Genomic DNA, 16,168 nt, shown 5'->3' with positions numbered 1-16,168 from the left:
TCCTCTGCAAATCAGCAAAAGGAGCTGAACAAATTGAGACTGCATGTGGAGGAGCTGGGCAAAAAAGTCGAGGAAAAGCAAAGCACTGTGGAGCAGCTTTCAAATGAACTCCAGGCCTTGAAGGCCCGCTTGCCTCAGGAACAGGTCAGGAGCGATGGATCGAGTAAAAAAAGAAAAAAAAGAATTAAACATGAATTTGCTCAAGAACAATCGGTGACCTTTGACATCGCTGTGAACTTGCTGATGATGCAACAACTGATGTTTCCATAGTTACAGATCGAGTCGGCCATCAAGGAACGAGATGATATCATAACTCAGTTGACGAGCAGCCTACAGACAGCACGACAGAGTCGAGATCAGCTACAGGACGATGCACAGATGTTCACGAGCCAAATTCACACCTTGCAACTGCAGCTTCAGCAGGTAATGGCCACGGTCTTTCAATGTCTCCTGAGTTTGTTTATCAGCTCCTTTTCCACCACATGTCCATAATACAGTAGGTTTCCATTTGTATGGTGACTGGCTAGTAATTTTTATTCAATGGAGAATAAGCTAGTTAGGAAGAACTTGATATTTTGTTTATCCCATATCATTATTAACATTACGATTGGGAGCTTTGTACCCATCCCGTGATGATTACCTTCATGTGGATCCCCAGGCAAGTGAAACCCTTCGGCGGAGTGCCCACGGGAATGCTGTTGCAGACCTCTTGCAGGCCCAGCAGCAGATAATTGTGTACCAGGAGACTATAAATGAACAAGGTTTGCATATCCGAGAGTTGCAAGATGAGGTGAAGCAGCACCAGGAGCAGTTGCTTCCATTGCAACAACAGCTAGTCCAGGCAGCGGCGGTGAGCAGAGCAAAAGTTCAACTATATATGGACAATGAGTGACATTGTGGTTTTCCCACCTTTTGTAGAAGTGCAACCATCTCTTTTCCTCGTTTTTTTTTTTTTCAGGTGGATGGGCATTGGGCACCCTCTGACTGAAATGTCAAACTTGATGCTTCATTCAAATAATATCTGGCCATTTGTCATGTTGAATGATGGATTTATAATCCCGTATTATCAACTTTCTACTCATGTCGTTCCATCTTTAAAATCAATTTGAAAGTGTACTGTCTGCTAATATATTTGGCCAATCTATAACAAGAAGAACAAGAAAGATCAATCAGAGATTGCAGACCCTCACCAGGATGTGTTTTAGTGGTTTTAAAGTCTTTTGTGTTTTTTTTTTTTTTTTTTTTTTTTTTGTATACAAGATCGAGGCTCGTGAAAGAGCGAACATTAATCACACAGAAAGACAAACCGACACATAAAACATATAACATCGGGAGCGGTAGACAAGATGGGGAGAGAGGGGGAAGGACACAAACACAACATTTGAGAGCAGGGACCGGGAGACATGGAGACATCGAGCACCCTCTGACCCTCTGACTCTGACTCTGGCCATCTTTGGTCGGATGTTAAAACAAATATGGCGGCCGAACCACGTGACCGATAACATCATTATTTTTTTTCTCCACCAATTTATCCATAGGTGATGCTGAAGAAATTTCATCTTGATCGGATGAAGTTTTGTACTTGTTGAATTATGATGTTTTTTTCCGGTTTTTCCAAGATGGTGCCCATACCACATGACCTATGGTGAAAATCTGTCAATCAGTCCAACAGTTGCAGAGAAAATCATATTTATTCTGTGTAGACAGTCAGACAAACAAACAAAAAGACAGACAAATGGACTCAAATGCAATACCCTCTCCTCTGGCGAGGGTAAAAAGCCATAAAATGTCATAGCCCTGCCATGGTTTTAGTAATTTTGCTGTACAGAGTTAAAGGCTGTGAGTCGGCCATCTTTGGTCGGATGTCTAAACAAAATCTTCTGCATATGTATACTAATGTGTTGTCTTTGTGCCAAGTTTGAAGTAAATCGGTCCATGCATGTCTGAGAAATGGATGGGGTCACGTTTAAGAAACAAAATGGCCGCCAGTTGGCCATCCTGGATCTGATCTGAAAAATAAATGACGTGCATATGTAAGCCATAATTCGTTACCTGTGTGCCAAATTTGAACAACATCGGCAAATGCATGTCTGAGAAATGGTTGAGAACATCGGGTTTTTACAACTGAAATGGCCACCAGTTGGCCATCTTTGGTTGCATCCCAAAACAAAATGATGTGCCTATGTATTTCATAATGTATTATATTTGTGCCAGGTATGAACAAAATCGGTCCATACATGTCCGAGTTATGGTTCATCTTCATTGATCTTTCCTCAATGATATTGATATCCAGCATTCTCAATCATTCAATATTCAATGGTGTTGTTGTTTGCAGGTTTCAAAAGGAAAAGAAGACTGCCTTGCTGATCTCAACACAAAGTTAAAAATAAAAGAAGATGTGATTGGTGAGCTTAGTGGGATACTTAAAGAAAATGAGACGATGATAATTGATCAGAGCCACAAAATTAGGGAGCATGAATCCATCATCTTGGACTTGAGGGAAAAGAATGATAAAGTGGACCATGATTCTGCTCTCCTTCAAGACAAATTGATTTTGAAAGAGAAGGAGAATGAAAAGATTCAAAACCAACTATCTACCATCATGAATAAGGAGAGGCAGTCCTCCAACCAGGTCAGGGAGCTGATGGGTAACATAGAGGAGTTGCAGAAGCATTACCACAGTACTGGCGGTACTGATCCAACAGAGCTACTTAAGAAGATGGAAGTAGAAATGCAGTTCAAGTTCGACCAGCTGCGCACTCAGATGGACGAAACACATGGCTTGCAGCTCATTCAGATGAAGCAACAAATGAGGGAGCAGCACAAGAAAGAGGTGGAAGAACTTAATGCCCTTCACAGAGTTGAGCTTGATCGGATAGCCACGCGTGACATTAGTCACAGTGTTGATGACGAACAGATTGGGTTGATGAATTTGGCAATCAATGAGTTGAACATCAAATTACGAGAATCACACGTGGAGCGGGATCAGCTAAGGCAGCAGTTAATAAGCAATTCTGAGAAGGCAAAGCAGGAGTGGAGTGAAGCACAACGGGTTTATGAAGATCAAGTTTTAAACCTCCGTTACCAGGTTAGTCAAGCTCATAAGCAGGTGGAAAGCTTTACCCAAGCACATACTTCAGCAGAGCAACGCAATAAGGAGCTCAAGATGCTGACAACGACCATCGATGAGCTGGAATTACAACTTGCCAAAGCTCATACTACCAACGATGAATTGCAATCCAAGCATCAGCAAGAACTGACGAACTACAAAATCAAGTTTGAAATGCTTGAAAGGGAGAAGGAGGCGGTTCTGGATAGGATGGCTGAGTCCCAGGAGGCTGAGCTCGAGCGGGTACGTACCGAACTCATATTTGCACATGAGGAAGAGATGAGCGCTTTGAAGAACCAGTTAGAAAGCAGGAAGAAACGGGAGATAGAGGGACTTCAAGAACTACACAAACGACAAGTGGATAACATGCAGAATAATTTTGGAAAGAATGAATTAAAATTATCGAAAGAACTTGAGTCTTTGAATGCTACAAAGACGATCTTTGAAACAGAAGTGGAGACACTGAAGAAGGAAGTGAGCAAACTTGACAATGAAAAACATGAGGCTGAAAGTAAAGTGCAATGTGAACTGCAAAAACTTCACTCTGATCTCAAGGCTCTTGAAAATATTGAAAAGGAAAAGGGAATGCTGGAACACCAGGCTTCTGAGCTCCAAGATAAATACAACGATGTTCTTTCATTGAAAGAGAGTCTGGATTTGCAGCTTCGTGAATTGAGCAAGGATAATGAGGGTTTGAAAAAGCATGTGCAAGAAATTTCTAGTGCTGCAAATATTCATGAAATGAATGTCTGTTCACGAGTGTGTGGAGAGGTGTGTGTGGAGTGTGGAGAGGCACACAGTGTGTGGAGAGGCACACAAAGTGCTGCAAATTTTCAAGAAATGAATGTCTTCAAGCAGCAACTTGCAGAGTTGGAAAATCAGAGAGGTGAGCTGCAAACTGAAAATGTACAACTCAGAGAGTCTGAAAATGCACTTAAGGAGGAGATGAAACATCAGAGAAACCTGTACGCTTTCTCTGAGAAAAACTTTCAAGTCAACCTCCAAGAACTTCAAGGTGAGCATGAGCAAGTTCTGACAGAGAAGAAGAAGATTGAAATCCAGTTGATGCAGCATGAAAAAGAACTAAGTTTGCTTCAAACCCAATTGAAACAGGAAGTGAAGATGCACAAAGATGAGAGCAACAAAAGTGATGTAGTTGAGGAAGTTCAATCCCCTGTTCATCAAGACCATGTGCTTGAAAGCATTCCTGAAAAACATGTTTTTGAGTTGATGGAAAAGCTTGAAAGTTCTGAAAAGGAAAAAGAAGAAATTAACACAAAACTACTATCTCTTTCTAAAATGTTGGAGACTAAGGAATGTTGTATATCGGAGTTGGAGATGAAACTCAATACGATCCAGGTGAAGGTTGAAGCTGTACAGACCGCGGAGAAGTCTTTTCCACCTGTTCAGGCAGTGAGTTTGCACACAAATTTTGCATCGTCTGAGACAGTTGGTGAATCAGTAGTTGAAGAAATTGACTCTAAGACACATGACATCAATAGTTTTCAAGAAGAACGTGAAGCTTTGATATCAAAGCTTGAACAGAGGGAGAATGAGCTTTCTTCTCAGCAAGAACTCAACCATTGCCTGAAAAATGATATGTCTGTCCAAAGAAATATGCTTGAACAGAGTGAAATTACTGTAAAAGAACTTCTGGATGCACAGACCTTAATTGATGCAGAAAAAGAAGAAATTACACGTAATTTAAAAGTTTCTGAAGAAATTATATTTTCTTTAAGGGATTTGGTTAAAACTGAGTCTGAGCAAAAGTGTCTTCAACTTGAAGACCTTGAAAATAAGACGCAGCAAGAAGAGATGGAACTGAAGGCAAACCATTTGAAGGAGCTTCAAGTCCTGAATACTTTGCTAGAAGACTACAGAAAAAGGATTATTCATTTAGAGCAGCAAACTGTTTCCTCTCTAGTGCAGCTTCCTCAGCACACAGAGGAGAAATTTATGCAAACAATGGCCGAGCAGGTGGGCAGGTCGGAGAATTCCGAGGAGGTTGGCAGGTCGGAGGATGCCGAGCAGGTTGGCAGGTCGGACGATGCCGAGTGGGTTGGCAGGCCGGAGGATGCCGAGGAGGTGGGCATGTCGGAGGATGCCGAGGAGATGGGCAAGACCAAAGAGTTTGCGGTGACAAAGGGAAGTTCTGTTGTTCCCGTGACTGTTGAGGTAAGCCGAGCATTTATTGGGGTTTACTATGTCTAAGGCTCGTAGGGGACCTGCATACACAAATCACACATACACAGGAGACAACACCGGATTTAACTTCAGACAAATGCAACCACTGAGATTTGGGGGAAGTGACATCACTTCCCAGAGTACTCTGGGTACCAGTTACTCAAACTGACCTAAATGAATGTGTGCAAGCTCAAGGCAATATAAGCAGAACCTTTTTGAATTTTGTGTTTAATGTTTTGCGAGCATGTATAATTGACTTGTCATGTCATTTCACTGTCTTTTCTAGTAGCAATAGCAGTGTATTTCTCCATGGCCAGTGAAAGATAAATGCATTTAACTTCTGTTGTTCATCCCATTTTTCAGGAAGACTACCAGCTCCACCTACTGGCTCAGAGGCTTGTGCTTACTCAGCTGCATGCAGCCTATGTAGAGGTACTGGTGAGAAACTTGGAGGAGGAGAAAGTTATGGCTCTCAAGGTGCAATCTGATGCTATGAAAGCAACACATGCTCGAGAGGTTTTCGAGCTTCAGAGTGTCCATGAGGAAGAGTTGTGTGAGCTGCAAGAGGTTGAGAAGCAGAGAGCACGTGACCAGGTGGCAAAAGCCTTCAAAAGAGACCTCTCTGCTTCCACAGAAGGCCAAGAGGAGGTGTTGCACCTTGAACATCAGCAAGCTCTAGAGCTCCTGAGGCTGCAGCAACAGGAAGAGCTCAGTGAGTCTCTATGTTTTTATGCCTCCGCCAACGAAGTCGCCAGAGGCATTATTGTTTTGGGGTTGTCCGTACGTGTGACCGTCTGTCCGTCCGTGATAGGTTTTGGTTACCGCAATAACTTGAGAATGGCTGAAGGGATACAAGTCAAACTTAGTACAGGTATTTATAATGGTGTAAAGATGAACTGATTCGATTTTGGGGGCACGTAGTCAAAGGACAGATGTCCCGTTAGTTGAAAATTCTGTTACTGAGCTAACTTGTGAATCAGTGATGGGATTTTGACCAAGCTTGGTATAAGTATATATGATGATGCAAAGATAAACTGTTTAGATTTTTGACATTAAAGTTCAGAGGTCATGTCAGATAGAAATGTGATATTTGAGAACAGCTGAATGGATTTAAATCAAACTTGGCACAAGTATGTATGATGATACAATAATGTGGGTGGAAGCATATCGGTCGACATTGTGACGTTGAAGAGTGTCGTTTTAGTTCTATTGCATTTTGTTTGTTCTTCTTCCATCTTTTGTAGGAATGGTTTAAGCTTGTGGAAGAGCAGGAATGTAATCTGATGGAGGAAAGAAAAGCGATTTGCAGACAAAGGGACAACAGTTGGACATAAGTGAGGGTGTGAATGGATTAATTAATTATGAAAGAATAGAGGAGAGGAACTGAGTTACCCTTGAGTAAGAGAGATTTGATATGTGGAGGGTTAAAAGTGGTGGAAAGGTGGGCATCGATGATATGTGACGGTGGTGCACAGCCACTTTCCAAGCCCTTGAGGGAAGGTTGGATTGTATTGTTTCAGTAATGTTCCAAAAGTGGGAGAAAAGAGGAACAAAATGAGTGGAGGTGGGCAGTAACCTGTAATTTTGGAGTGTAACAAGTAGGAGGTTTGCTGACAGACCTCATGCATCCTTGAGGAACTGGGGAGAGTTAGAGGGTTGATAGAGCATGGGATGTAATAAGGTGTGAAGAGAGGTAGTTAAAACAAGACCAAAAGTCTAACAGCGGCGTAGCCAGGCTTATAATATGTTGTAAACCACAAACACACATGATTAGCTTTAGAAACAGTCGCTGATGCTGTTTATAACATTAAACAAAGAAATTTGGAGGAATCCCGACATCTGTGAGGTAGGTTTTGCTTTCAGAACAGAGGGAAGATCTACTGTAATCTATATACCCTACAATGGTTGGGTACGTACCGTTTTGTTGAAGAGACGTAAGGCCGATGCTTTCGATATTTGATGGTCATTTTAACAATCGGTTTGTTTGTGTTTCACACTGAATGAAAAACGTAAAGGTAGAGCATGGCGATTGTGATATATGACAGGTTCGACGACATGTTCGGCATGAACGGTATGTAAATCAAAATGGCAGTGTGGAGAGTCAGCCGCCGTACCGCCGTAATGACATCGGACGTAATGACATCACCCTGTCATGTGACCAGATTCTCAGGTCTGATTGGTATACGTTTGAGGGGACATACATACATACATACATACATACGGACAAACACTTTGATGTCTGATGGCTTTGGCTTTGATGGCTTTGATGATGGCTTTGATGGCTTTGATGGCTTTGCCCTATGGGCTGCGCCGTAAAAAAGAAAGTTGAGTGGCAACCAATTTGGCTGTGAAGAGAGCAGCCGGCCAAAGTTGCAGAATTGACCCCGAGGGGGATGCAGTATCCCATTGAGCTACAAACAAAGGCCTTGAAGTAAGTCATGAGAAGTTCAGATTTAACAAGGACGAACTTGGCACGACACAAGATTCCCAGTTTATGGTTGGTTTGGTGGCCAGCTTAGATACCTGGTATGGCCATGAGATATTGTGACTGATGGTGAGGATCAGTGAGGGGATTTGAGCATATGAGAAACAAGACTTGAGCAAAGACTGCTTTGAAGACATCGTGCCTCACCTGGGAGAGGAGATGCCAATTCTTCCATTGAATGCTATGCACTTACTGTGTGAGTGGAGGAAGTTAGCCAGTTATGATTGAAGATGGCATTGGATTTCAGACTGAGAACGTTCGGCATTCAGACTAATGAATTGGGGAATTCACCAGTCTTGGATGTACCATCCTTCCATGGTGCCAGATTGATGAATGCCTGACTTATGTCCAGAGAGAGAACTCCACCCTCAAGTTTAATACCGAGGGCCTCTATACATTTGGAGGCAGACAGCAGGAGAGCTAGATAACTGTTTGAGAACAGGAAAGACTTGTCAGCTGCAATAATTGATTCTATGATTTTGTTTAAAATTGGGAGTAAACTTTCTGTTCTGTAATTTAGGGGATCCATATATTGCACCCTTTGTTTGCAAGGCATTGATGTTGGCTGTCTTCTAAGCAGATGATACACAACCTAATGTGAAGGACAGACTAAAGGGAGTAGATAGAGGATAAGCGAGAGCAGTGTTGCAGGATTTGAGAGCATGGGCACTGATGTCTGCATCTGTCGCTGAGGCTGAGTTGAGGCTGAGGCTATTCATTACTTTTTCTGCCTTCTCAGAGTACGCGTTGGGCATGAGTAATGTAGGGGAGGGAGGTGGGTAAGGCAGGGACAGAGAGGGATGTGTTGATCGCACAAGCTTTATAGGAGAACGCAGAATTAAGAAATATCCCCTTGTGTCAAGCAGTTTTGCAGTGAAGCCATTTGAGGTAAGACTTGGGATGAATGGGAAGCAAGCACCAGTCATAGCTTTCCATAACTTGAAGTTGGTGAAATGTTAGCTTTTTTGTTTACCTTTCAGGGCAGTTGCAAGAGGTTTCTGAACAACGGCTTGCACAGGTCAAGCAAGAATCGGTGGAAGAACAAGCACAGATAATTCAGGTGACGTACAGGTTGTCAAATTAATTTGTGAAGGTGTAAAAACGAGATTTTCCCAAGTAAAATCATTTTGCTGTCCGACTGACAATAATACAGCTGCTGTTTTGTTAGTTGTCTTTTTTTATTTTGATTCATCATTCATCAAATTAGTTGTAGGTCGAATTATTTATCTCTGGCATTAATTTCTGGAAGCAGAATACTTTGCCTTGGTGCACCCAACATAATTTCACTTACTTTACCCCAGTACACATAATGTAGTTTCATAACTCATTCACTCAGTTAACCAATCCTGTAATGACCTTTCTGGAAAGTTCCACTTCATTTTGATATGGCTGTAGTGAAGGAATCTTCCTCACTTACCAATGTTTTCTGATAGCGATGACGTGATGGTGTTTGAAGTTAATCGACTTCAGATTCCTAGCCTAACATTTTGCTTATCCCGGCGAACAATTTCCTTTCTCTGAGCAAGAGACGAGGTGCTGTCAAAAGGATTTCCTGGGTAAAGCGTACTTTCGGTGGTTTTGCTATACTTGTGCTTCTGGCTGGAATCAAAATTATGGAACTTGAGCTGGGCTTTATTAACAAAGTGTTAAAGTCCTTTTTTTTTGCCTCCTTCGACGATGTCGCAGTGGCATTATGTTTTTCGGGTTGTCTGTGCATGCATGGGTCCGTCCATCCATGATAGGTTTTCTTTTCCATGGTAACTTAAGAATAGCTTAAGGGAGCCAAGTCAAACTTGATACAAGTATCTATAATGATGCAAAGACGAACTGATTAGATTATGGGGTCAAAAGGTCAAAGGTCAGAGGTTCCATTCGGTAAAAATTCTGTTACTGAGCTAACTTGTGAACCAGTGATGGGATTATGACCAAACTTGGTATAAGTACAAATTATGATCCAAATATGAACTGATTAGATTTCGGCATCAAAGGTCAGAGGTCATGCCAAGTAAAATGTGATACTTGAGAACAGCTGAAGGAATTTAAATCAAACTTGGTGCAAGTATGTATAATGATGTAATAGTATGTGGGTGGATGCATATCGATTGACGTCCCGACATCAAAGTGTCTCGTTATAGTTGTGCTTTAATTGCTTCTTGAGCAGGACAAAATGTTTCGCATGAAACCCTGTAATAGGAAATTTGAGGATGTCCTACGAAAGTTTTTCGACCTTTTGTTTTTCTTTTTTGATGGTAAAAATGAGCCATTGTTCCGCTGGCCTTTCTCCTATGCATGCCATTTTAATGCATCTCTCTGGAATTTTTTGATTAATGACATACGTTGTGCCTCCAGGACATGCGTCTGGAGGTTGAGCAGCAGTATGAGCTGAAGGTCGAGAGCTTGCGGCATGACTTCGAAGCTTGGCACCGGCATGATATGGAGGCTCTGCAGGAACAGGAACAGGGTATGCGATATAAGTTGCAGTATTCGTGAAAGTCTGATAAAAGGTTGCCAAATATCAATTGTGATGTATTAATGGTGTTATTTTGAACATACGAATGGCTGATTTCTGGATGGCGTTTTTGCTTGTTTAGCATCCTGCTATCAGTTGAAACAGCAGTTCAAAGTGGAGATGGAGAGACTGCAGGCTCAAAAGCAGCAGCTGCAGCTGGCCAAGGTGAGACATGAGTGCCATTGTGCTGGTTATGAAAACTTGAGTGCATAACCAGGAAGTGCTGAGTAAGATGTGGGATCTGTTTTGACAGGAAGCAGAGTTAGAAACTGCATTAGCTCAACTCAACGTAAAGACTGAGGAGCTTTCCAGCCTACGGCATCAGCTTGCCTCGAGCCGAGCCTCAAGACAGGAGCTTGGTGGTAAGTCACTTGCTCGTCACCTCATGGAACCTAGTTGATTGCACGTGGATGCATTCATGTTGCACATTGTGGCTAAAAATAATTATTATTCTTGGGCGAAGTGCAGAAACTCCATTGAACTTCTCCAAAAACAATTTCTTCACACATCTTTTCTTACTTGTTAACCCTGCGCACACAAAGCAGAAAGTGGAGTTAAATAAGGTGGTGTGTTAGACTGCTTCAAATTAAAATGAACTTTAAAATCGTTATTTTATTTCAATTGAAGTACGTATATACAGAGTGGCCACAAAGTCCCTATGCACACAGTCCGAATTTAGTTAGAGTTTATCTTTATGCTCCCCTCCATTCACCACAAAAATTTGAATTTTTCTCCATGTTCTTCTGGACATCTTCTTCCATGTTGAGGGTTGGTGGTCATAAAAGCAGCCACTGACGGCTGTTTTGAGGTCTTCAACTGTTAGGAGGAGATGAGAAATTTCCTCTTTCACAATGCCCCAAAGCGAGTTGTCACACGTTAAGTTCGGACTTCGAGGAGGCCACACTATCTCAGATCCACGTCCAATCCATCGTCCACTGAATTTGCCATCGAGATATTCTCTAACTGCGAGATCATGGCAATTATGAAAGATCACGGATTCGATCTCGCGAGATCACGGCGAGGTCACGTCTTTTCGAAGCTGTTCCATGCGCTCACGCTTTCGAAGCTAAGTGATCTTTCATAATTGTGTTTTTGTCGAGACTGTATCTATCTTTTCGGTGTGTGTACCTATAGCGTATCTTTTGGAAAATTTTCGGTGCTAATTTTTCGTACATGTATACACAATCGTCGGTTAATGCGTATCGAGTATTCTGCGGCCTAGTACTCGTAGGCTTAGGTTACCGTACCGTCTCCGACCTTGTGGTTTTTTTTTTTCTCTCAGCGATTCGTCGAATGCGCTGCAATTATTTTCGTGGTCTGTTTCATCCCAGTCGTTCACCCCATACTTGTATAATATCTCTCAAAAAAAAAAACCCCAAAAAAATATTTCCTTCTCAGGGCTTATTCGTTTATTTGTTCGTTCGTTCTTCGTTCACGTTGTTCGCGATCACGTGGTTAGAAATGTATAATCTCTCCCCTGAACAACTATTTTCTCTCATATATTATAACACCTTTTTCTTCTTCTCCTACAAAAGGATGCTTTCGTCTTGCTCACCAAATCTATTCATTCCAAAACATATATATAATACCATCTCTTACAGTTCCTCCTTTCTACATTCCCTAAACTATCCAGAACTCCACCCCTCCTTCAGCATCCTCAAACGTATTTTTGACTCGAAGGTCTCAAACTCATTTTGCAAAAAATGTTCGTTTCCCATGAATCGTACACTTTTCAAAATCCAATCTCACCCCTCCCCTCCAAATCTTCCCCATCCCCCCTTCCCTCCTAAACTCCCCCCACACCCCTCCCCTCCGAGACTCTCCCTCGCTCCTCCCCTCCTAGACTCCCCTCTCACCCCTCCTCCTCAAAGCATCCTCCCTGCTTCTTCCCCCTTCCAACTTTCACCTTCATCTCCCCCAACCTTCTGCCTCGCTCTTCCCCCTCCTCAAATAACACCTCACTGTGCCTCACCCAATCTCCATCAAACCTTTTGTCCGCCCCATTCTTCCCTTTCTCCAAGCTATTCTGAAATCTCTGAAATCTCTGACACACCTTCAACAGCTCTCCCTACCTCTTCCTCCTCTTCCACATCTTACCCTACCCCTCCCCCCCCCCCCCTGTTCTGTACCCGAGGCTCCCCCTCCCCCTTCCTCTTCATTAACGGTATGGACCTCAAACATCCGGGGCCTTCGCTCAAACTTGACTGATCTCTCCATACAGGTTGCTTCTGACAAACCAGATGTGATCTGCTTAACAGAAACTTTCCTCCTTCATGATGTCTCTGATGCCTTGGTATCTCTCCCAGGTTACTCCCTCCTCCGGTATGATAGACTTGAGCCTCGTCCTGGAGGTGGGGTTGCTGTCTTTATAAAAAACTATCTTCCTCACTCGCCCTCCTCTGCCCTCTCTCCACCTCACCCCCAGGAATACCTTTGGCTACGGCTTCCCCTTCGCTCCCACCTTTTGTTCATATGTGTGTTGTACCGTCCACCAAACAGTGATGACTCCATCTACATCTCGCTGTCTGATAATATGGACCAACTTCTATCTACCCATCCCAACTCTCTCTTCCTCATATGTGGTGATTTCAATTGTCACCATGCCAGTTGGCTGGGTGTGGATACCTCTCTCACCAGCCATGGCTCTTCAGCAAAGACTTCTGCGACTCACTGGGACTGAGACAATCTGTCAAATTCCCGACCCGGATCTCAGTCAACGGAGCATCTTCTCTTCTGGATTTGGTTATGACTAACTTCCCTGAAAATGTCTGCTGCTCTTCTTCTGCTCCAATCGGCTCATCTGATCATGTGCTTGTCAAAGTGGACATCTCTCTGACCATTCTCAGAGAGCCTCCTCAGCGTCGACGAGTCTGGCATTTCACTCAGGCCAACTGGCACGGTCTTCAAGCAGCCATCAATCATCTGGACTGGTCTCCCATCTCTACCGCCTCTGACATCAACTCATCCTGGGAATTCTTTCAAAGTAAATTGCTCTCTCTCATGCACAGATTTATCCCATCTCGTCTTCAGTTGTCATACCCTTCCTCCCGTCCATGGTACACGGAATCTTGTGGTGAGGCTGTTGCCCTGAAACAACTTGCTTTCGTCTCCTGGAAAGCAAATCCAACGGAAGGAAATCTCATTTCCTTTCACAAAGCCCGAAACAAGTGTGTGTCCACCCTCAGGAGAGCCAGGAAACAATATCTCGCCGTTCTCAAGACCGAACTCTCTTATCTGTCTCCCTCTTCCAAATCCTGGTGGCGTCTGGTCAAATCTGTTTCTGGTGTTTGTTCCCCCTCCATCCCCTCCCTCACCTCAAACGGCTTAACGGCTGACTCCGCACGTGAAAAAGCTGAATGCCTCAACTCTGTGTTTGCCTCTAAATCTTGTGTCCCAAACCCATCCCTCTCTGTACCCACCGTACCCAGTCGTACCCAGCTGCTCCTAGACTCTGTGTCCTTTCCTCCTGACAAGGTGGAAAAGTTTCTGTCAACCCTCGACTCTGATTCTGCAACTGGTCCTGACGGCATCAGCCCACGGGTCCTAAAATCATGTTCTTCCGCTCTTTCACTCCCTCTTTCTGTTCTCTTCACCCTCTCTTTTGCTCAAGGTCATCTGCCATCTGCTTGGAAATCAGCCAACATCACCGCTTTGCACAAAAAAGGTGCAAAAACAGATCCTAGCAACTACAGACCAATCAGCCTTCTCCCAATTATCAGCAAAGTCATGGAATCCATCATTGCTTCAGATATGAAATCTTTCCTCTTCTCCAATGGCTTGATCTCTGATCATCAATTTGGTTTCAGACCTGGTCACTCTACTCTGGACATGCTGCTTCTGCTTTCTCAACAATGGATGGAGGTCCTCAACGCCAAACAGGAAATTAGAGCTGTCTCCCTTGACATTTTCACGTGCCTTCGATACGGTCTGGCACCCCGCTCTGCTCACCAAACTCTCCTCCTTTGGTATCCATGGAAATCTCCACGCATGGCTGGCGGACCTCCTCACTGGTCGTAGTCAACGTGTGGCCCTGAATGGGTTTCTCTCATCTCCTCTTCCTGTTCAGGCTGGAGTTCCCCAAGGTAGTGTTCTGGGCCCTGTGCTTTTTCTGGTCTTCATCAATGATCTCTCTGACTCTCTTGAAAATCCTCTCTATCTCTTTGCTGACGACTCTACTCTCTGTCGCTCCATTCCTCATCCCTCAGATCGGCAGTCTGCAGCCTCCTCACTCTCTGCAGACCTGGACAAAATCACAGACTGGGCAAACAAATGGAACATGTCTTTCAATCCTGATAAATCTCACACTCTTACGATGTCTCTCTGAAAAGACCGACTGGAAAACCCTCCCATCCACTTTCTGAATAATCCTCTCCAAGAAGTTCTGTCACTCAAGCTTTTGGGTCTCACTATTTGCCAAGATCTTTCCTGGGAAAACCACATTTCAAATCTGGCCTCCAAAGCCAGTCGCCGACTGGGCATCCTCCGTCGTGCGAAGTCCTTCCTTGGCACACCTGAGCTCCTCACCACATACAAGGCTTTCATCCGCAGCTCTATGGAATACTGCTCTCTCCTCTGGTCTGGTGCTCCTGCCTCACACCTAGCTCGTCTTCACGCTGTTGAAACCAAAGCGTTCAGAATCATTGGAATCTCCCGCGATGAAGCTAACTCCAAGGGCCTTTCACTCACTCACCGCAGGCAGGTTGGTGGTCTTTCCGTCTTCTACCGACTCCTCTCTGGCCTTGCCCCCCCCAGCTCTCTCTGGGCTCTGTCCCCCAAATATTCCTGCAGGTCGCACAAGATCTGCCTGCAACCCTCTTATGGTTAAACTGCCAAAATCAAGACTGTCTGCTCACCTTCACTCCTTCATTCCTCTTTTCTCCCGCCTCTGGAACAAACTCCCTCACTCTCTTCAATCCCACTCCACCCTCCAGGTCTTTAAAACAGCTGTTCACCACCATCTCTTATCCTCCCCCATCCAAAACCTTGATCTTTTCTACCCCCGCTAATTTCGGTCCCCTTGTGTTTTATACCTCTCCCCCCCCCCCCCCCCTTTCCCATGCCTCCTGCCCCCAAGCCCTCTCCCTCCCACACTTCTCCCTGCTCTCAAATGTTGTGGTTGTGTGCTTCCCCTTCTCTCCCCATCTTGTCTTCCGCTCCCTCTTTTTGTATATTTTGTTTGTCTGGTTGATTTGTTTGTGTAATAAATGTTAGTTCTTTCACGAGCCTCGATTCAGTATACAAAAAAAAAAAAAAAAAATTAGAGCATAATGTGCTGGTGCATCATCTTGTTGAAGGATAGTTGTTGCCTCGAGACCTCTCTCATGCAGTTGTGGAACAAACCATGTCCAAAGCAAGTTCAAATAAGCGTGCAATGGTGCTTACTATGGAGACCTCTCTCACGCAGTTGTGGAACAAACCATGTCTGAAGCATGGTCAAATAAGCAGTGATTGACACTTGTATCGAAAAAATATGGCCCTATCAAGTGATCTTCTGAAATTGCTGCCCACATCATGACATGAGGAGGATGCTGTTCAATGTCCTCATAAAAATGAGGATTTTATTTGCACCAAAAATAAACATTCCTGGATCGATTGCTGAGGGTAAATAGCACACTCATCCAAAAAAAATACGCTTTGTCTTGATTTAATGGTGGGAAATCGCTGCAGAAGAGCCTTGCTCTAAATCAATTCAAATCGAGGATACTCCCTGTTGAAAAAGCCGTCTTCTCCCATGCCCGCATCATGTCGTGCGTAGGAGCTGGATTATCGAACCTTTGCTAAAATCTTGTCCTTATGTCTTCAAAACTTGCTCCTCGCGCACGGTTGTGAACCCAAACACAAGTAATCATTCTCTCTTCTATCGTGTACTCACTGGTGTCTG

At 43.8% G+C, this 16,168-nt stretch overlaps 1 protein-coding gene across 2 annotated transcripts in view; it reads left to right on the top strand.

Moving 5' to 3' along the window:
• Nucleotides 1-16,168, top strand: part of AKAP9 (A-kinase anchoring protein 9) — a 203,495-nt gene that overhangs the window by 84,952 nt on the left and 102,375 nt on the right. For both annotated transcript variants that reach the window (XM_078780537.1, XM_078780536.1), the window contains exons 5-13: nucleotides 1-144; nucleotides 271-423; nucleotides 659-850; nucleotides 2,336-5,284; nucleotides 5,657-6,005; nucleotides 8,759-8,838; nucleotides 10,128-10,239; nucleotides 10,370-10,452; nucleotides 10,541-10,649. The exon at nucleotides 1-144 is cut by the window's left edge and continues 36 nt beyond it. In XM_078780537.1, coding sequence (XP_078636663.1) covers nucleotides 1-144; nucleotides 271-423; nucleotides 659-850; nucleotides 2,336-5,284; nucleotides 5,657-6,005; nucleotides 8,759-8,838; nucleotides 10,128-10,239; nucleotides 10,370-10,452; nucleotides 10,541-10,649 — 4,171 coding nt within the window. The remainder of the gene's footprint in view (nucleotides 145-270; nucleotides 424-658; nucleotides 851-2,335; nucleotides 5,285-5,656; nucleotides 6,006-8,758; nucleotides 8,839-10,127; nucleotides 10,240-10,369; nucleotides 10,453-10,540; nucleotides 10,650-16,168) is intronic.

The sequence above is a fragment of the Myxine glutinosa genome, chromosome 6, assembly GCF_964187855.1.
Source record: "Myxine glutinosa chromosome 6, kmMyxGlut1.1, whole genome shotgun sequence".
Taxonomy (NCBI): Eukaryota; Metazoa; Chordata; class Myxini; order Myxiniformes; family Myxinidae; genus Myxine; species Myxine glutinosa.
The sequence above is the reverse complement of the archived record's forward strand: the minus strand, read 5'-3'. Positions and strand labels throughout refer to the sequence as shown.